This window comes from Alternaria conjuncta (assembly GCF_024043145.1).
Source record: "Alternaria conjuncta strain BMP 0040 chromosome Unknown scaffold_9, whole genome shotgun sequence".
Taxonomy (NCBI): Eukaryota; Fungi; Ascomycota; class Dothideomycetes; order Pleosporales; family Pleosporaceae; genus Alternaria; species Alternaria conjuncta.
The window spans coordinates 1,080,298-1,100,502 of NW_026250098.1; the positions used below are offsets into that span (position 1 = coordinate 1,080,298).

At 52.5% G+C, this 20,205-nt stretch overlaps 7 protein-coding genes across 7 annotated transcripts; 4 read left to right on the forward strand and 3 right to left on the reverse strand.

Annotated features, from left to right (window-relative positions):
* Positions 1–1,102: 1,102 nt before the first annotated feature.
* J4E85_006836 (uncharacterized protein) lies at positions 1,103–3,220 on the forward strand (the record flags this gene model as incomplete). Its single annotated transcript, XM_051471071.1, has 1 exon — positions 1,103–3,220. One exon carries the CDS (start codon positions 1,103–1,105, stop codon positions 3,218–3,220), a length of 2,118 nt encoding a protein of 705 aa, XP_051325281.1.
* An 833-nt stretch (positions 3,221–4,053) lies between these two features.
* On the forward strand, positions 4,054–5,862 carry J4E85_006837 (uncharacterized protein; the record flags this gene model as incomplete). Its single annotated transcript, XM_051471072.1, has 2 exons — positions 4,054–4,522; positions 4,571–5,862. 2 exons carry the CDS (start codon positions 4,054–4,056, stop codon positions 5,860–5,862), a joined length of 1,761 nt encoding a protein of 586 aa, XP_051325282.1.
* A 1,084-nt stretch (positions 5,863–6,946) lies between these two features.
* J4E85_006838 (uncharacterized protein) lies at positions 6,947–8,008 on the reverse strand (the record flags this gene model as incomplete). The annotated part of the gene is made up of 4 exons (XM_051471073.1): positions 6,947–7,249; positions 7,304–7,832; positions 7,883–7,911; positions 7,964–8,008. The coding sequence occupies 4 exons, from the start codon at positions 8,006–8,008 to the stop codon at positions 6,947–6,949; spliced, it is 906 nt and encodes a 301-aa protein (XP_051325283.1).
* Positions 8,009–9,264: 1,256 nt separating this feature from the next.
* Positions 9,265–9,672, forward strand: J4E85_006839 (uncharacterized protein; the record flags this gene model as incomplete). The annotated part of the gene is made up of 1 exon (XM_051471074.1): positions 9,265–9,672. One exon carries the CDS (start codon positions 9,265–9,267, stop codon positions 9,670–9,672), a length of 408 nt encoding a protein of 135 aa, XP_051325284.1.
* Positions 9,673–11,143: 1,471 nt separating this feature from the next.
* On the reverse strand, positions 11,144–11,923 carry J4E85_006840 (uncharacterized protein; the record flags this gene model as incomplete). The annotated part of the gene is made up of 3 exons (XM_051471075.1): positions 11,144–11,184; positions 11,235–11,423; positions 11,494–11,923. The coding sequence occupies 3 exons, from the start codon at positions 11,921–11,923 to the stop codon at positions 11,144–11,146; spliced, it is 660 nt and encodes a 219-aa protein (XP_051325285.1).
* A 1,153-nt stretch (positions 11,924–13,076) lies between these two features.
* SDH1_1 (succinate dehydrogenase flavoprotein subunit) lies at positions 13,077–14,844 on the forward strand (the record flags this gene model as incomplete). Its single annotated transcript, XM_051471076.1, has 4 exons — positions 13,077–13,110; positions 13,158–13,696; positions 13,751–14,233; positions 14,287–14,844. 4 exons carry the CDS (start codon positions 13,077–13,079, stop codon positions 14,842–14,844), a joined length of 1,614 nt encoding a protein of 537 aa, XP_051325286.1.
* Positions 14,845–15,189: 345 nt separating this feature from the next.
* J4E85_006842 (uncharacterized protein) lies at positions 15,190–18,626 on the reverse strand (the record flags this gene model as incomplete). The annotated part of the gene is made up of 2 exons (XM_051471077.1): positions 15,190–15,215; positions 15,284–18,626. The coding sequence occupies 2 exons, from the start codon at positions 18,624–18,626 to the stop codon at positions 15,190–15,192; spliced, it is 3,369 nt and encodes a 1,122-aa protein (XP_051325287.1).
* Between the last annotated feature and the right edge of the window lie 1,579 nt (positions 18,627–20,205).

Here is a 20,205-nt window from a genome sequence, read left to right on the forward strand (position 1 = left end):
GCAGAGGGTGAAAATAGGTTTGGGGCATCAAGCAAGATGAAGTGAAGTCAAATCTTAGAGGGCATAAGAACGAATAAAAGCCTCCAGTCTGGTTTTGTATCCTTGTTGTGCCTTGCGAGATGGAGCTGTTCCGTACGCACTGCCCCGATGCCGCCCCTGGGCGCTAAGCCGCATACGGCGATACGACACGATGACTAACGAAGACAGTGTACCTAGGTAGTTTAGTTCACCGACTGCCATGCACAATGAGACTCGCACGACCAGCCTCCCGAGGTCCTGTTCAACCGACAAGTTCTTTATTAGATTACAATCTCCTGCAAGTCTCAACCTTGGAACAATCATACCTAGTCATGACCCAAAAGATATGCCCGTGCGCCTACGATACAAGCGCTGAGCAGAACATGCTTAGGTAGTCTTGATTGCATTCCATGATCATTCACACGCCAACAGCTTCGAAGCCAATGTACTCAGGTATTCTGCGTAGCAGGTTAGTTGATACTCACAAGCTTCTACATATTCTCTACTGCATCTTCAACATGAAGCCGAGGACATCACTGTCTGCGCAGGTCTCGATGTTTCCTCTTTACTCGGTCTTACAACGCGCGGAAGATGTAAGAATACCTGAGTATGTGACGCCTGTCAGCGACATAATCGCGTCTTCTAAAGCGAAGAGACTTTCTTCATACATCAGCCAAAGAAGGCGAACAGTCTGCCCAGGAAAAGGACTGGGGTCCCTGTTGGCCTTGGAAAATCAACAATGACATGTACAGATCATCTCGAGGTCGTTGAAGACTGCAAATTTGCACCATATGCAATATTTTCTCCAAAGTCGTACTGTGTAGCTGCATAGCTGACATCCTGCGTCGCGCCCATGTTCTGAAATTCGAGAAGAACAAAGGTTAGAAAGGCGGAAAAGGTGAGAGCCGTGCATGGTAACAATGCCTAACCTGGACCTCGGGAACTTTGGAAAGATTGACGGGCCCCTATTCCAGAAGCGGTTTAGCTTACCTACGTGGGCAGTGTGGTACCTTGCAATGATCAACACTCAGTAAAACCTGGCAAATCATTCCTCCAACCAGCAACTCCCACCAACGCACACAGTATGAACGAAACACTCAGGGAACTCCATCGCGATCTTGCCAATAAGTACCGACAGCATGGCCCGCGCATCGAAGAAATGTGGCGTTCGCTCAGTCAAGAACAGCGCAAGAAGATCATGCAGGCTGGCTCTCGTGATGGCGCTGTCCTGAAGCATGCTGAAGACACGAGCCTAGAGAATGTCTACAAGTTCATTCCCGAATGGAATATACGCGACATCACTGCCCCTTCATCAAACTTCTTCCTCGATATGCTAAAGCACCGGGCAACCCTACCACTCAAAGACCAATACGCGACAGGGTTCAATGGACGTCCAGGCGATCACGCGCATATAGTTGATATGATGCAGAGGAAGAACCTACGGCTCCAAGACGCCGCCCAATACAAGAATTGTTACACGCTCTTCTTGACGGAGGATGGCTACGGCGAATCGGTCCAGATCCTCGCAGAAAAGCGGGAAGAGGTTTTGGCAAACATGAAGCCGGCCATACAAGCTCAAGTCATAGTACCCCAAGCTACTGGCGAGCTAATTCTCATGCGACAGGTGAACCTGATGCAGCTACTCAACATCAGCATTGAAGACATTCTCGATACCGCGTCTACCACGCGAACCCAGACGAAGCGCCCGAAGAAGCCAGCCGAAGAGGCGACTGCAGCTCTAGCAAAGTTGTCCGTACACTCGGCTCCAAAAAAGGCCGAACTCTCAGACCTCGTTGACATGGCTCGCGATCAGGTGTCGTCGCGTGAAGATCTCATTAGTCTGATCTCCACTGAGCCTACGCTTCTAGCCCATGAAGTCAACTTTTGCTTCTTCAGTAGGCCGGAACTTGTCGCCGACGAGAAGGGCCGTATGATGCCTGTACATACAGATAAATACATCAGCGGTGCTGTATTCGATGCCGTCCAGAACGCGGTCAAGATCGCTGCCACATGGAACTACATTGGCCGTCTCATGGATCTGCTGAAGGAGTCATCAGACAAACAGTTTCGAGCGACTATCCTCAAGGAGCTGTCGAACACTTGCCACCTGGAGTATCTGCGCGCTCAGAATGGATTCAAACGTAGTGTGGCCGTCGGCATGGGAGGCGGCAAGTGGTTCAAGCGCATGTCGACCGTACAGAAGGATGACGTTCCGCGCATCTTGCTGAAGCGAAGCCCCGAGTCTCTAACAGTAGAGAACCCGCAGTTACACTACATGCTTCGACTCTGCCAGGAGGATACAAATTGGTCCGGGGCTGCGCAATGGCTTCAGAAGCTAGAAGATCTCCATCGAGCCCATCCGCTAGAGCGAGACAATCTCTCGGAACGAGAATATGACTGTCTCGGAGACCTGGCCATCATCGTCACCTTCGTCCAATCTCTTTCGTTAGTCGCGCAATTACCCGCACCGAACCACAAGAAAAGCCAGCCATTCGTACCGGGCTACACAGCTTTGGACAAGGAGCTGAGGTCGTTGAAAGACGGTATAGACCTCGGCGAGTACGCCATTCCGATCGACAACTTGCTGGAGCCGGGCATGGCTGAAGGCGCTCTGGCAGCACTAGATCAGTATGTCGTTGAGAAGGCGGGTACCAAGCTCGGCTTTCTCTACCAGGATCTGGTTGCGGACTGCATTTCGAGTATTCAGCAACAGTACGAGCAACAAAAGTTGAAAGCTAGTCAAAGCCAAGCTGAATACAAAGCACCATTAGCTCCCGAGACCCCAGCGTCAAACATCGAGCAGCGCAAACAGAAGGAGAAGACACGACCGGCGCAAACCCCCATCTACGACATAATGCCACAAGCCACCACAGATGACCAGCCGGTTTCATCAAAGGAGACCTTCTACGTCAAACCCTCCACTGCCGCCGTATTCTCGTCGCTGTTCTCAAGATCGTCAGCAGCTCGTAGCCCAGTACGTTGGGACGCATTCGTAGCTGCCATGACAGACTTCGGCTTCACAATTGATCCCAAAGTCGGCTCGATTTACACGTTCGTTCCTCCCGAGAAGGTGTCGGTGCGCAGGGACATAACGCTTCATCGGCCGCATCAGGCGAGTATCGAGGGGCGACGTCTTTTCATCTACTCCCGGCGCTTGAAGAAGGTGTATGGCTGGGATAGCTCCACGTTCGTTGCGGAGTAGACGTAGTTGATGTTGTGTAGATAGCTATGTAGGCGAGGCGCTGAGCTCTGCTCATCAGACGATATGATCGCGACCTGGGAGCGCGATTCCATTAAAACTTTTCAATATGCAAGATTTCGATGTGTGATTGGGGTTGCGCAGCCTTCGAAAGCTCATTGCGCAAATGACATGCTATTCTGGATGTGATCTAAACATGACCTTAATGTAGGCTCCAGGGTGTTCAGTTTCTGCCTTGATTGACGTGAAGCCATGGCAATGCTTTGGCGCGCCGACCGTCTTGTTGTCGCGTCAGACGAGGGCGCCAAATTTGGGGGGCTGGAACGGCGAATTTCAAGGATCAGCAGGGCTCCTGCCGCCGGCCCGCACCCGCGCCTGCTTCTCTCCTCCAACACCACCACATTGCGATCGAGATGGACTCATATGACGCGACACACCAGCGAGAGAATTATCCGCACGCCTCAGACCATAGCCATGCATGAGCCCCCCCTTCAGGCAGACTTTTGCTACGTACCGAGCCTCAATCTGAACGGCAGTGTAATCCGTGTTCGGCTTTTTACGCCAGGAAGCCACGTCGGAAAGCAAGCCACAACTGAGGCTCGCAGTCTAGCCCGCAGGCATGGCGTCAACCCGGATCAATCATTCGCTGGGTAACACATCCAGGCGCGGGGTGCATTTCCAGCTGAGTGAATGTTTATGCGCAAGCTCCGCAAGGCAACATTGAGGCGCAGCGGTTGAGGCGCCTTTGCATATAGCTAGCCACGAAGGCCGGAAACGCGATGTACAATACCACCGCTTCCCCTCCCTTTTTACCTGAAATTATACTATAAAGAACCATGGCCGCCCCTCCGTTGACCGAGAAGCAAGTGTACCTGGCGCTCAAGGACATCTTCAGCATTGGTCCGACACCGCCTAGCACTGCGAAAAAGATTCGCAAGAATATTGAGAAGTATAGATATGACGCCAAGGTTGCGCCTCTGGTTCAAAGATATGGAGTGGAAGGTATTACCGCGGTAGCCTTCGCTTTGTCAGGAAACCAGATCTTTGCTTCAACCGAGAAAGCGAAAACACGCTTTCCTGATGTCTTTGGGGGCCTTTCGAATGAGCCCAGTCCAGTAAATGCCCCCGTGTTCCAGACTGGAACGAACAGCGCAGCGGCTGTGCAGCCAGCAGTTACCGAGTCCAGCACTGCAGCAAGTAGTGCAGCAGCTATGCAACCCGTAGGAGGGGTATATAGTCCCGAGACACTCATGGGTATCGGTGACAGACTCAAAGCCAGGAAGGAGAGAGAGAAGATTGAGACTGGTATGTGGCATCAACGTAATCTCAAGCCGTGCTGAAAAAAAGTTCAAGCAGCCTCGCACACGCAGTCGTTCGATTCCGTAGCCATACCACTCTGGGACCAGCATCGCATCCTCGTCAGAGTCCAATACACTCTTGAAAAGGCCTGCTTCGACTTTGCGCAGGAGAGGCTGGTTGGGCTTTTACATCGTGAAGGTTGGGACTGCGCAGAGGCAGTTGAACTCAATCAATGGGCCAGAACATTGCTCATCTACCGAGAAGAACTCAAATTGGACGACATGAAAGACGATGTAAAGCCTTTGCCCGGTCTCATGGAATCGATTATCCAGCTCCGACATAACGCCGTTCACCGAGTTCGCCTGGCTTCCAGTGAACTCTTACAACACCTTACCGATGCTGTACTTCTTGCGCAGCTCTTACATGACGACAAATGCGGCAAATTTCTCTCGGATATACGGCAGATGACCCATGATGCTATCGAGGAACTGGTGCGCAACAAGCAGTTACTGGACGGAAGATTGGCGGACATCAAGACAGAGTTTGCTGCAAAGAGAGCTGAGCTTGAGCGCCAAGAAGCTGCGTTACTGGAGGCTGCGGTAAAAGAGCACAAAACACCTATGGTCTCTGTCAGCGGAAGTTTGCACCGGCTGTCAGACGACCATGGTGGTACTACTGAGGAAGTACGTGCGCCATGGCTACGTGTGTACGATGCCGATCTACCCGATGATGGGTCTTCTGGACCTGAGGATACTACCAGCCAAAGCCCGGAGAGCGAGGCCACCAAAGTGATCGATGACGATGCAGATGTTATCAGCCCACCGCCCATGCATCCTGGACCTACACCGCCAGTCGACGATGTCTCGCTCGAATCAGTCGTCCAACGCAAGCATCAAGAAGTCGAGAATGATGAGGACAAGTGTCTATCAATAGTGGAGACGATTTCTATAGAGGAGCCAAAGCTCGACGATCACGAGCGCGACCAGAAGCACTCCCTAGACCCTCCACCACTCGACGAAGATGATACGGTGACAGACACCGAGGAAGCGTCGGAAGGACATGCAAAGAGTCTGGAGAAAGCCGATGTATCTGATTGGGAAGATTCCAAGTTCCAGGAGAATGATGAGGAGATCTTCTATGAGCCAAGTACCAGCCTTGTGTCTACTTGCGTCGATGAAGCTGTAAGCGACGCGTTAGAAGCACATCAAGAATCACCCATCGACGACCAAATACGAGTCATCGCCTGGGATCCGGATGGCAGCGAAAGAAAGAGACAGCGCGTAGCGTATCACATGAGGGATTTGATACTCTCACCACCGAACAACCAGGACGCCAGGGATTGCTAGAGGACCACGGACACCGTCCCACCTCCTAGCTCAGAGTCAATGATCAATACAATCTCCCAGGTTACCAACGATCAGCACCGCAGTGAGTGCATGGTTTCGTCGGAGTCGACGTGGGTGCAACGATTGATACCACTAGGACGCCTACTCGATCAAGAATACAGTAATCACCAAGCTCTGAGTTCAAATAGTCAATCAATCATCATTTCACCTTATTACATATCCTCACACACAACCCTCCTCCTCTCCCGCTACCAGAATTAATCCACTACGGAATCATTCCTTTTCTTCGCCTCTTCCTTCTCAACCTTCTTTGCCTCTTTCTTGGCCTTGCTTTCCGCTAATTTCTCTTTGGTCTTGGCCAAAGCGGATTTTGCGGTGTGCCCCACCTTTGACTTGACTTTGTGCGAAAACTTGTCTTTCGCTTTGGCATCTATGAGCTCCATTGTGGTCATCCTGTCTGGTGGAAGGATGGCATCGAAGGTATGGGCCGTGTTGACACTATTCAAGCGCGGCCTGTTCGAGCAGAGATAAGTAGTGGTATTTTTCGTCGAGGACATGATTTAGTTAAAGTATATCTGCTGGCGTGGGTGTGAAATGGTGATTGTGATGGTCTGCAGGTATGTAGGATTCGAGAGTCGAACATTTTATAGATATACCAGAATGCTCTGTCGGTCTGCCTCGAGCAGTCCACTGTGAGCGAACATGTTGATTTGAGTATATACGAATGAGACTGAAGTGCATTGTGAGTGATAGCGGTCGAAAGCATGCGCTAAATAGTCATAGTTGACGATATAAGACACTACGTTGCATTGTTTGGAACAGCCCATACTGTCTGACTCGGGAAAGACATGTTTAAGACGACACTGCAGTCGTGGACAGTGTTGTCTCATAGACTAGATGCTTGGCCAGCCGAACTAGTCCATTGTATTCCAGCTTCTAGTCGTAGTCGGTATGAGATGACTAGTCTCGAGCTTCACAGAGCTGTGACTTCGCACAGAATTGGCACCCCAATTTTCTGCCATGCCGCTCCCCGAACGTCTAGTGCGTGATTGCAAACTACCGCAGCTTGTATACATCCAATTCGCTAGTTCCTCGCCCATTCGTTCTCGACACTAGGCTGCTGGTCGCGTTCAACATGCCCTGGCAGCGCGCCATCGAGGCGGCGATTGCCCTCCTCAATAGCACGAACTGAGTCCTGGCTGTCTTCTTCCGTCTCCTCCTCGATGCGGTCAGAGTAGCGGTTACTATTGTAGCCGGGTATGTAATCGATAGCTCGTCGAGGCTCGGTGTCGCCGTTGCGCTCGTCAGCGATCATGCGGGAGATGCGTTCTGGCGCGATGCGATGCAGCCACGACTCTTTCTGTGTGGGAATAGCGATGATAAGGATCTAGGGAGTCAAATCAGCATTGGCATCTCGGAGCGCTGTAACCCCACTACGTACCTGCCAGATGAAAACCATGCCCACGACGGACATGAGCATGCCGGCAACTACTTGCTCCTCAGCCTTCCAAAACCTAAAGCAGCCATCAGCTCTGCCAGCATACGTGATCTGGCATGCGTCGGCTTTGTGTGTCTTGTCTGGGAAAGGCCATGCCATGTCGCGCGCGTTGGCTAGGCCACAGCACTCAAAGGCATCCTGGATCTGGCGGATGGCACTCGCATCCTTGTGCTTGAACAACGTCTGCCAGCGCTCGCGCAATCCGCAGTCTAATCCAGAAGGCGGCGCGGCATGAGTGCCGACGAGGGTAATGACGACCGACGAGTAGATGAAGATGAGCGTGTTCGCGATGATTACGAGTGGCGGGCGCTGGATCTCGCCGCGGCCCAGATGCTTGCGACGCTCTTGCCGACGCGTGAAGTCATAGCCGCACTCGAGCAGGAGGCCTGAGACGATGGGTAGAGCCGTAGTGAAGCCGGTCAACGTGTCGGAGATGGGCACAGAACGAGCGTTCGCGCGGGAGGCAGCCCACCTAGACGTGTTAGCGCGCTTCTAGCATCGTCGGTTACGATGTGAGTTTACCCTGCGAGCGCGGTTGCGATGACGAGATACTGGATATTGTTAGAACGAGCACGTGAAAGCTCGCACCGTATGAGACCCTACTAGCACGCTGATGCAAGTCACGACCTGCTTCCTGGTGTACGTCATTTTGCTGATGGTGACTCGGAGTCAGGCAGCCTAGTCGATGCTAGAGGCGGCTAAGCAGAGTAGTAGCAAAAGCGAAAGAATCCGTCGTGGGCGATGTCGCAGAGGCGATGGCAGACAGGCAGACCTGCAGCGGGAGATGGGAGGAACGTTGGTGCTGTATAGCTTTGGCTTCTCCGCATCCCAAGCAGGCGGTAGGTTACCGCCGTACAAGTGGGCCGAGGACCTTCTGCATCTATCTCAGCGCAGAAGATGATTACTGCTCAGTTGATGCCTATCTTTGCTGGGCGTCGCCGTGAAACGTGCAAAGCCTGAGCATGCCCTCATCGGTGAGACGCAGGCCACGGCAAGGGCAGTCCGCGGAGGACAAGCCAGCTGAAAGCGACATGGCAGGGCTCTGACTACCCGGTGACGCATCAAAGGACACGCACGCTTGCATCTGCGATGGGCTGCATCAGGCGGCTGCACACAGACGGCGTATCACCCTGGCCATGTGGTAGAGGCAGTCAATGGTGGTGTGAAGGAGTTGGGGACAGGAAGGGGCGTCTCACGTGTGATTGGGCTAGATGCTAGCGTTACCGTTGGCGGCTTCTGCGCCGGTTGATGTGAGTTCTCGATCTCTCGATCCAAACTTTTTCCATAGCGACGTCATGCCTCATCTACAATCGCACAATGCCTGAGCGGGGTAATATTCACCTCCTCGCAAACCACCCAGGAGTGTGAGGCAGCAGCAGCGCGTCTTCTCGTCAAAGGTCAGCGTGCTCCCAGCTCGTGTGACCACGGGAAGTGGCTTGCCAGTGTGTTGTCTGCAAAACAAACGCATTTGTCCACACGATCACCGTCGCCCGTATGCTAACATCATTGGGCCCCAGTGCCTAGTGCCCTTCCCGTCCTGCAAAAGCGGGGATTAACTGTTTATACACACGACTAACAATGGGTGAAAGTCAGCCTTAATCCGCGGTGCCGCCAGCGCTTTGCTTTCCTTCGTTTTCCTAATCTCGTCCTCACCTCAGCCTCGTCGTGCAACACATTCACTATCCGACATGCTGCTGTTTTCACCGCAACGATGCGACGCTCTCCTCAATCAGTCAGCAAAACAAACGGGCTCCATGTTTAGGCGTTTCTCCGTTCCGCTCTGGCCAGCCAGCCAACCCTCCATCCAACTCTCACCACGCGCACCCAAGCAGCAACAGCAACCCGCCCGTCCCTCACCACCAAGAAGAGGACAACCACCAGCAAAAGAAAATACTACCACCCAAATGTCACATCAACCCGGCACTCCCCGCTCAGCGGCCTTCTCTCCCACGCTTGGAAGCATTCCAGAAGTCTTCGAGTATGAACCTCTCGACGCCCAATTCGGTCCTGCTTCACTGAACGACGCGCCCGAGACCCCAGCGGCTTTCTTACCCGAGGTTTCCGACCTGAGTCCGCCGACGCTGACCCGAGCGACGTCGTGGCCCGCCATCATCCAGTCACCATCCCGCAAGGTCGCCTCACCTTTTGCTGTCTCCAAGGCACTGCGCAAAATTTTGGAAGCCGATCGCGTCCGACGGAGGCGCATTATGAAAGTCTACCTGAAAGCTATCGTTTTCCTAAAGTACCTCTGGCGCGCTAACGAGCGCTATGGCAATGTTATGGTCACCACCGGCATGTACATGCAACGATGACCGACGCAAGCAAAAGTTGGGATCTTAAGGCGTTTTAGCATGGGAATGGCGCAAAATGGCACGACACGATTGAATTATGATTTTATGGGTTCCGACATAGCGATTGCATTGACTGGAGGGATGCATAGCCGCTGGCGTTTGGCATTGGAAAGGCGTTATTATTCCCAGGTGAACGTTGCTACTACTATGAGTATGACTGGTATCAGCCAGCTTCTGGAGATTTTGATCGAGCACTGTGGATACAGTACTATACCAAATGAGACTGTGTCAAAAGAACTCGCCTGTGCTTTTCGTTTCTTCACGCTGTCTGACACTATTCACTTACTCTTCAGCGATAAGGTCCATTCACGATACAGTGGTTGCATCACATACTCCAAAGCGCCATAATGTTCCGCCAAACCCACTCAGACTCAACCGGCTCGCTAGCAACGATTCCGAAAGACCTTCGCCAAATCGGTTGTATGAATGAAGGCGCAGCCACCTGGTTAAACGACGCACCTTAGCCCCCGTGAGACTTTGGACAAGCCTTACGACATCTGAACGCAAAGCAAATAGCAATCGACTGGTCACACTCCCTCCCTGAGTCCAACTTATAGACACGCAAGATGTCTTACTTATGCCTCTTTGGCACTTCGCCCGCAACGTCTGGATACACGGCCGACCAAAGTTCATCATCATCATCAACTCGTTCACTATCCCCTTCTAGTGACCGAACGAGTGCAAGCTCCTTCTCGACAACCACGACTTCCAGCTCTTCACCGAAGAAACGCACGAAAACCATCGTGCACCCTCCATGTATACCTGTATGCAATAATGGCGCCCCAATCCAACTGCCTGTTACCCAAGAACGATCATCAAAACCTAGACGACCGACACTAGAAAAAGCGTGTTCTGCCTCATCGTCGGATGAGAGGCCATCAGTATCGGCGTCGAAATCGACGTCGGCATCAGCTATGCCTGTGCTAAGACCTTTGCGTCCTGGGGAACAATACGCAGGGAATATTGGTCGGTTAGATGAAAGCACGGTAACGGTCGAGGTTGAAGTCTCAAGCGAAGCTGCTAGGAAAGCTGAGAGATCGATCTGGTATATACCGAGACATTAGGGTAGGCGAATGAGGATAGATTGGCGTGGATATAGTCCAGTTTTCAGTGAAGCGGGAAGCAAGCTGATGCTCATACAAGTTACCCTAGCAAAAGCGTAAGCAAGTCTGCAGCCTACACTAATATAGAAACATGCTGAGTAGGTGATCTAACGGCAATGTAGGCTCCGGGCTGGTTCAAGTATTTCTTTTGTGTAAGGCGCATAGCTGAGTAACGGTATCTAACGTCGGCTTATTCTTACCAACAATGACATCAAAACCCCAAGTCTCTCAATCTACCCTTCCAGAATTGCAACCTTGCTACATCGCAAACATCGCTCCCTCCTCTTTCCACCCAAAGATCACCCCCATGCATCGACTCCGTACCCGCCTCACACATTTCCTCTATCTCTTTCCCCGCGATCAAAAGCCACTGTACAGCCGCCGGTACATGCATAGCTGTATTGTTGCCCAGCCTCGTACCAGGCGAGTATTCCAGTGCCATAGCTAAAGTCACACGAGACAGTCTAGTGTAGTCTGCGAGAGCTGGTGTGGTTTGAGCGTCAGGATCGTGTGCTATAAGTGCGAGGAGAGTGTTGAAGTCTTTCCATTTGATGGTTGCGACCTCAGGAGTTGCTGGGTTACGGATACTGTGAGTCCATAGCTCGGGACCTATCATGAAAACGTCAGCCATGAAATGTATAGGGTCACAGCCGGCAGCATAAAGATTTCACAAACGTACCCTGGAACTTCTCCGTAAGATGCATACTAAACCCCGGTAACTGACTCCACAACCTCTTCCCTTCAATCACAATGACCTCTCCAACCTCAATTTTGGGTGGTGGCTCAAGGCCAGGTACATCCCAGCTTCTGGCCACTGGCCCTCGGTTCACAGCATCGGGTAGTCTTGCTAGTTCAACGAGATATGCTACGAGTAGTTCCAGTTCCTTCAAACTAGTATATGATTCAGCAGCCGAATAGTAGAGACCGACGAGATCGGCTAGGGCGAAGCTGATGTCGTCTTGCGCCTCGACGAGGGAGGCTGTTGCGGAGGCAGAGCTTTCGGGCGATGTCTTGGAGGAAAGGAGCTCGTCGATGATGGTGAGCTGTTGCTTAGATGCTGGAGTGGATGAGGGGTCGGAAAGCCATTTCTTTGCCCATTCGGTCGTCATGTTAGGAGGTTGCGACGAAGTCTTTTGAGCGGACGGAAAATGTATCTTAATGAGCTGTACAGCTTTCAAAGAGCACACTGAGGCAACAGAGCTATCATCAAACTGACCATACACCCGTGTTATCCGCATCAGCCCTTTCTACGCCCTTTACTCCCCGACGCGCAGTGGTTGGACACACCAGGTCCGCCATATTGCCACTCGTTGTATGACGTCACGGGAGAGCATGCACCGGGCGCTTCATGCCAGCAGAAACGGCCACGAAGGGCGAACACTTGCTACGAAATGCCAAGCACGATATTGGAGATAAAGTGATGTCTTGGACTAGTGCAAGTTGTATAGCCGACGGAAGGCTGATCGGTCTCTCGCCTTGCGTAATGCGTTGTGACCGATTGGTTGATGCTGATTTCCGGGGTAGCGCGCATGCACGAGTCATGTTGTTCCTGCCCAGATCTTCGCCACATCGCGTCTCCAACATTCACTCCCGTCTACCCCGCAAACTTCTCCCTCTATCAGACGACGCGTCTCGATTGTTCAACATCGTCGCGAATGATGGCCTCCTGCTATCTGACTCCTGAGACACCGCTGTCGAGGAGCGTTCGGCACTTTGAAGTATAAGGGTCCTTCTCCGCGTTATCAACCTCCACCCACCCTGGGTCATTATACAGCCGAGGGAAGCTTAGAGGGGCATGCCGAACGCCTACATGCTAGCGCCACTGGTACTAACTACCGCGTGTACTACTCTGATGTCTCGAGGTCCTTCTCTCGATCTAGCTAATACCCAATGTATCTCTTCTTCACCCATCGCTCTCCATGATGCGTGCCTTTGCGCGAGCCATCTCGCGCCGCCAGTACAGTGCTCACCGGCAATTACTTAACCCAAGACACCACAGGAAGTTAGCCTCCGTCCATGGGCCAAATGTCAAAGGACTCACAGTCATTGACCACCACTACGAGTAATCGACATTCAATCTATGCGGATGCATGTAGCTAACTTCGGACCAGTGCAATCGTTGTGGGAGCCGGTGGCGCTGGCCTCAGAGCTGCTGTAGGACTCACCGAAGCCGGACTCAAAACCGCATGCGTGTCGAAGCTCTTCCCTACCCGTTCGCACACCGTCGCCGCGCAGGGTGGAATCAACGCCGCGCTCGGGAACATGACTGAGGACGACTGGCGATGGCACATGTATGGTGAGCAAGTGCGCTATCCAAGATAGCTTTGGCTAACATGCGAGTAGATACCATCAAGGGGTCAGACTGGCTCGGTGACCAAGACGCGATACACTACATGACGCGCGAGGCCGTCCCAGCAGTCGTCGAACTCGAGAATTACGGCATGCCATTCAGCCGGACGAACGAAGGCACCATCTACCAACGAGCATTGGGCGGCCAATCGCTCAAATACGGGAAAGGCGGGCAGGCCTACAGAACGGCATGTGCAGCAGATCGTACCGGGCATGCAATGCTTCATACGCTATACGGACAGAGTCTCAAGGAAGGAGTGCAGTTCTTCATCGAGTGGTTTGCGCTCGACTTGATGATGAGCGAGGGCAAGTGCGTGGGCATAACAGCGCTGAATATGGAAGATGGCACAACTCACAGAATCTTTGCCCGGAACACAGTGCTGGCTACTGGCGGATACGGAAGAGCATACTTCAGTGCAACAAGCGCGCATACAAGCACGGGCGATGGTAGCGCGATGGTTTCAAGAGCTGGACTGCCACTCCAAGACATGGAATTTGTGCAGTTCCATCCTTCTGGCATCTATGGCGCAGGCGTACGTTCACGGAGGCAACCAACCACAAAGCCTCTAGACTGACGACTACACTAGGTCTTGATCACAGAAGGCGCTCGCGGCGAAGGCGGCTATCTCCTCAACAGCGAAGGCGAACGGTTCATGGAACGCTATGCTCCTACTGCCAAAGACCTAGCATCTCGCGACGTCGTCTCTCGCTCTATGAATCTCGAGATACTAGAAGGCCGCGGCTGTGGGCCGAACAGGGATCACATACATCTCCAGCTCTCCCATTTACCGAAGGACGTCATCATGGAACGCCTGCCTGGTATCGCGGAAACAGCAGGAATATTCGCTGGCATCGATATCACGAGAGAACCAATACCGGTGTTACCAACAGTGCATTACTGTATGGGCGGTATACCGACGAATTATCATGGACAGGTGCTGGATGTAGACGCCAAGAGTGGGAAAGAAGCGGTTGTCGACGGTCTCTATGCTGCAGGTGAGGCCGCATGCGTCAGCGTTCATGGCGCAAATCGGCTGGGAGCAAATTCCTTGCTCGACATTGTAGTATTTGTGAGTACTCAAATCCTCCCAGCAACCTTGCTGCACATGCTGACCGTATCCAGGGCCGCGCAACAGCACTGCACATCTCTGCGAATCACTCCCCATCTGCGCCTCATACTCCAGCCCCCGAAAACGTTGGCCTCGACTCCATCAGCGAGATAAACACGTTCCTAGACACGAACGGAACCACACCGACCGCCGCTTTACGAAACGACATGCAAGCTACCATGCAATCCACGACGGCCGTATTTCGTACCCACGACTCATTATCCAAAGGTAACACACAACTCAGCGACATCGAGAACAAATATACCACCGACCTCCGCGTCACAGACCGGTCCCTGATATGGAACTCCGATCTTATCGAGACACTCGAACTGCGCAACCTTCTTACCAATGCTTCGCAGACGAGCAAGGCGGCATTGACAAGGACAGAAAGCAGAGGCGCGCATGCGAGAGACGACTTCAAAGAGAGGGATGACGAATACTGGATGAAGCATAGTCTGACGTGGCAGGGCAATGTTGGTCAGGAAGTCACGTTTGGTACAAGGGCGGTACAGATGGCGACGTTGGATGAGAAGGAAGCGGCGAGTGTGCCACCTATGAAGCGCTCGTATTGAGGCCAGGGAAGATCTCTAGGTCAGTTTGAGACCTCTGCTTCGCCTTTGGCCCCTACTAACTCGCCTTATTAGCATATTCATCTATTCTGAACTACTACTACAACGTCAAGATGGGTTCGATTCGTACTCATCGTCTCCCTTGTTGCATGCGTTATGCAATACGATGAGATATCGGTTCACGCAATGATGGGTGGGGAACACATATCATTTCAGCTATCTACGCCGTTCGCCGTCGAAGATAACATAGGCGATTTTTAAACTATACCGAAACCCTTCGAATAATCATTCATCTCATCATACACTGTCATCCATCCATCAAGCTCCAGATCCAAGCATTACATCCATCTAATCATCCCAGCACACCTTCAAAGCTACACATCAAGTCAGCAAACGTTCTCTAACGGGTTGATTGACAAATCAAGAGGTTCGGACGACTTACCACAAGGGAACGGGAAGTACATATCCTGGTTCTCCGTCAAATAGGCATGGTACGAGTACTTCTCCTCGCCCGGATCCATCTTCTTCTCCACCTTGTGGATCTTGCCCTGCGGACCCAGCGCTGGGCGAAGATTCTTGAGTCGAGCGACTTCCCTGAGCATAGTCGTGAGCGCCATGCGCGTCATCGGTAGTCCGAGACACTGGTGTGGACCGTATCCGAGGTGGATGTAGGAATCCAGGGAGCGTGTGATGTCGACTTCATCTGGGTTGGGGAAGACGTCTTGGTCGTGCGATGCAACGCGTAAGTTCACAAAGACAGCATCACCTGGTTTGAGGTCTGTCGTCTTCCCGTTCTCAGTGATGGAGGTGGGTTTGGCGACGGCGCGGATGACGCCTGTTTCGCCGTTCAGACGGCCTCCTTCCATGGTGTAGTGCATCAGCTTCTCGAATGCTTCTTCGCTGTCGTCTTCAGCAAGCTTCTGGATCTCGGGCCAGTGTTTCTTGCCGTTGCCGAGGATGTAGTATTCGATCGTTTGAGCAAAGAGTTGGCCTTGGTTGGAAACCATACCACCTGCTGTGCCGAGTATATGACCCCAAGTCAGGGTCTCTGGCGACATGCCGCTCTCTAGAAGTCGCTTGATCATATGCACGCCATAGAACTTCATGGTAGTTTCCTGAGGCCAGATTGTCGCCATGATACTGGACAAGATTCCAGAGTTTGCAATGGCCTGCACGTTCTTCTCAACGATGTTTCCAAGCAGTTGTGTTGCCTTCCTTGCTTTGACGTGCAAGGGGAAAGACGAAGCAGGATCCGCATCGAAGAAGATGAGCGCAAAGACCGACGACATGATGAGATAGAGCTCAGCCTCTGTGAAGATACCGTAGGGCTGTGCGGCCGTCTTGAGCGGCAACATGAACAACTCAGAGCAGAAGTGAACGTGGGCAAGATTGCCGATGGAGCGTATGATGTCAACTTGGTTGAAGTCGGCAATCTTTACGCTCTTCTCTTTCAACAGCTGCCTGGTCTTGAGCGTATAGTAGTCGCGTACTTCCTTGTCCCATGAAGAGACGTAAAGGGCTTTGCTGACCATTTGCCTAGATTCGGCATTCTTGGGTCCGTCGCCAGCAAGCATGAAGTCGGCGGATGCGGGACCCATGATGTATTCCATGGCTCTGCCCCAGACGACTTTGAAGGTAGCTTGGTCTTTCATGATATCGGTGGCGAGTTTGTACTCCTTGACGAAGTGTGGGTGTGCTGTTGCCACTGGTTTGCTGAAGTCGTACAAGTTGTCCTTCTTCAGATCGGTGAGAGCCACCTTCATCGCGGAGGGAACCGTCAGAGGGTAGTGTGCGTACACGCTGTTGTACTTGAAGTGCTGTGGGAAAGCGCGCAGGAAGAGCTTGTAGAAGACGCATCCATTGTCGACACCAAGGTCGCTTTCAGCAAGCTGGTAGCCCCAATTTGTCAATGTGCGCGGGTTGTAGTCGTGAGTGTAGAAACGGTCGCCGCGCACCAACGCTACCGCGTCTGAGAGAACAGCACGAGAGACGGTGTACCCTGGGCAGAGACCGGAACCTGGAGCCATGGGTTGCTTCGCATCCTCGACAACGATACCAGGGTAGATTTCAACCTTATCGGGATGGTCGTAGAGGTGCTTGAGTTGTTCTTGCACATACTTGTCGGATGTGATGTCTTCGAAAGTATTGTGCGGCTCGAGCTTGAAGTATTTCCTGAACTCATTGAGCGAGCCCAAGTTCCAACTACGTGCTTGCTCGATACCGAGAACCTCGATAGCACGGAAAACAGCGGGAACTCTGTTTGGTCCGAAAGAGTTGGCACAGTCTTCAATGCTTGATGTCAAGATGTCAACAAGGCCTTGGTCAGGTAGCGTGCCGGACTCGCTTCGCTCCAGATTAGCGAACTTGCGTTTCGATGGATCCGGATCGGTCTTGCTGTAGACTTTGTTCAAAGTACCAAGGAACTCGCCTTTGCTAATAGACTTGGGATCACGACCTTCGCCAAACATACCGTCCCACATCTCCTGCGTCCATTTCTCGTCGCGATCGGACACTGTAGAGTGCCATCGGTAAACGAGGTTGAACTCAGCTGAGACCTGGTTGCCAACACCCATGGGTAGGTTCGCTACCTCAGCGCGGGGATTCAGCTGCCAGTTGCTATCTGTGCGGTTGAGATCCAGAATGGTGCGGACGTAGTCGATCAGAATAATGTTGACGTAAAGGCCGCAGGTGATGAGACGACCAGTCTGAAACAGATCATTGTCGTACTTCTTCCATGCTGCATCGTACTTATCCTTTGCCTTCTTGTCGGCCTCAGCATCGCCAGTAGACTGGGGCGCTTCATTTGAGGGCTTCTTGAAGCGCCCTTGTTCATTGATCGCGGCCAGGTTCTCGACAGTGTAGTTGTGGAAACGGTTGAACATGATCAACATGGCGCCTACACCGGGGGGGAAGAACAACAATCGCGCTTCTGAGAAACAGTCAGGCTTGATCCTTCCATCGCGTCCGGTCCTCATCATGTCTTGTTCGGTCTGGTTACTCCCATACAAGGGCGACAGATCGAGGTAAGAAGATGTCATGGAAACGGCGAAGTCCTCGTGGCTCGTCCGGAAGCAGTCGTGGATGATGATAGATGCCAGATAGAACAGCATGCTCGAGATCCTGTTGGGATGCAGTTCGGCATGCTTCCTCGTCATGATGCTGTCGAATACGACACCCGGATCTGGGCGCGCGGGGGTCTGCATCTGAGATGGTTTGACCGTTCTAGCATATGGTGTCCCTGCTGCGCCCACTTGGGGGTTGACTAGACTGTTGTTGGAGCCATCTGCGGATCGATACTGGAACTTCTCTCCGAGGTACGACTGCGGTGGGTGTTGCAAGTCGTTCCATAGCTGCTCTAAGAAATTGCCTGTAACAGCGTCCCTAGTTTTGGATCCGTCGGGCAGCTTGGCGGCGGTCCGGATAAGACCCTCCATCAGGTAAGTCTTGTCGTCAGTATAGCCACCAAGCATTTTCTCCTTCTGGATCTCCAATAGACTTTGGATGTTGTCGACACCAAGGTGAGACATATCGCGAAGACTGCCCTCAATCTTCTTGTACAAGCTAGCCTTCTCTTCTGGGGCAATCTTGGAGCCGTCGCCTGTCTGGTCGGGAATCGGGGCTGCTGCTGCGCCTAGTAAAGCTGCTGCTGCTTTGAAAGAATTGCCGATTTTGTTTCTGAGTGTGCTGATCTCAGATGGATCGGCTGGTTTTGGTGGCTCCGCTCCTGTGCGGGTATCGACATGGGCGTCCCATGCCGCTTTCGCATCTGCTGTTATTGCAGCCATATCTTTGGGTAAGCTGGAAGGTTGTGTTAGTGGCATTCTCTCGGCTAGATCTGATCTTGCGACTGGGTTGAGAAGGGACAGTTTTCTTGGCGGGCAATCCGGAAGCCTCATCTTGCTCGAAGATCTGGAAATGGTAGGTGCATCCAACCAGAAAGACAGGAGCTACAAAAGGAGATAGGAGTGACAGCAGAAGGAGTAAATAAGAGATACCGTCGGGCTTACATTCAGTCGAACACCGTTCAGCGAGTAGTTGCTTTGTTAGGTACGCAACACAGAGTATCTTGTGAGGTCGCTTGTGTACTCTTACCGCCTCTGCAATCGACGTCACGATGTTCAACAATCTCGCCCGTTACTCGAAGTAGCAAGAACGAGATGTGACAGGCAAGAACGTGACGACCAGCCTTGCAGATGCAAGTAGTTCAAGCCGAAGAGCGCGCAGCCAGCCAAAGAAAAAGCAACGAGGGGTATATGTGCGCAACACCAGATCAAACGCTAACAGAACGATCGAAATGGTTCAGCACAAGAGGACAATGGGTGTGAGGCTATTGTTCGTCCCACAATGGCTCCTGCCTCAGTCCTCTTATACACGCGTCCTCACACGACCAGATGCGTAACTGCGGCTGAAGCTAGCAGTCCCTCTAGTTCTCACCGGGGATCGTCAAATCAAAAAGCGCCACCAAGCCCAGCCCGTCACAGCTGAAGAAAGGTCCTCTTCTCCCACCTGGGCATCGTAAGCCGCGGCCCGGCGTGCCCAAACACGGTAAATGGCCAATGGAGAGTTGTTGATTAGCCAGTGCGGCAGGTCGAGGTAGTGCTGCGGCTAAGGCTAGGGCTGATCACGAACGGGCTTGCCGGCTGGGTTGTTTGGCTGACTGCTGGTAGGCAGAAATGAGGGCCCGCATCATCTCAGCCTCGATCTGCCTTTTTGCAGGCAGTTTCTTGCAGGCAGCGAGATATTGAGCGTGATTTGCTTATGAGTGTCGGTGAGCGTGCTTTTGGGAAATGCCTGTGTGGGGAGATGACAGGTGGGTGGCATGCTCTTCCCGCGCTTATGCAGGGTTTGTTCGGCGTTCATCGGGGCGATATGGGAGTGGCCGCCGGGCGGGCAGATCCAACAAGCCATCACGACAAAAAAGCAAAACATTGGGTTGTGGTGTGGATGATGGTTGTACCCGGGAATCAGAATCGAGCACACACTCAATGTCACAGGCCTTGTCAATATATTGAGGTGCACAAATGAGTCAAGGACAGACGTAAACTCATCACGCAGCTACATTGAGATCTGTCACCAAAGGTCCTTCAGCAAACAAGTGACGAACATCTTTAGTGTGATTCAGCTGGCCAGAGGCATCGGCGCATTAGCTACGGGTACCTGCGGAGGTGTCACCGTTTTGAGTGGGTGTGACGGCCTACGTCTTGTAGTTCTACAAGTCCGCCTCGCCGCAGCCTTAGCGGCTTCTGCCGTTACTCATATATTGTTCTTTGTCTTCAATTGGCTCTCTTCTCGCATTCCCCATGTGCGCAAAGCCTCCCCACGAGCACCATACACCTGTCAAGTGCAGCCTCCTCAGTGATCCGG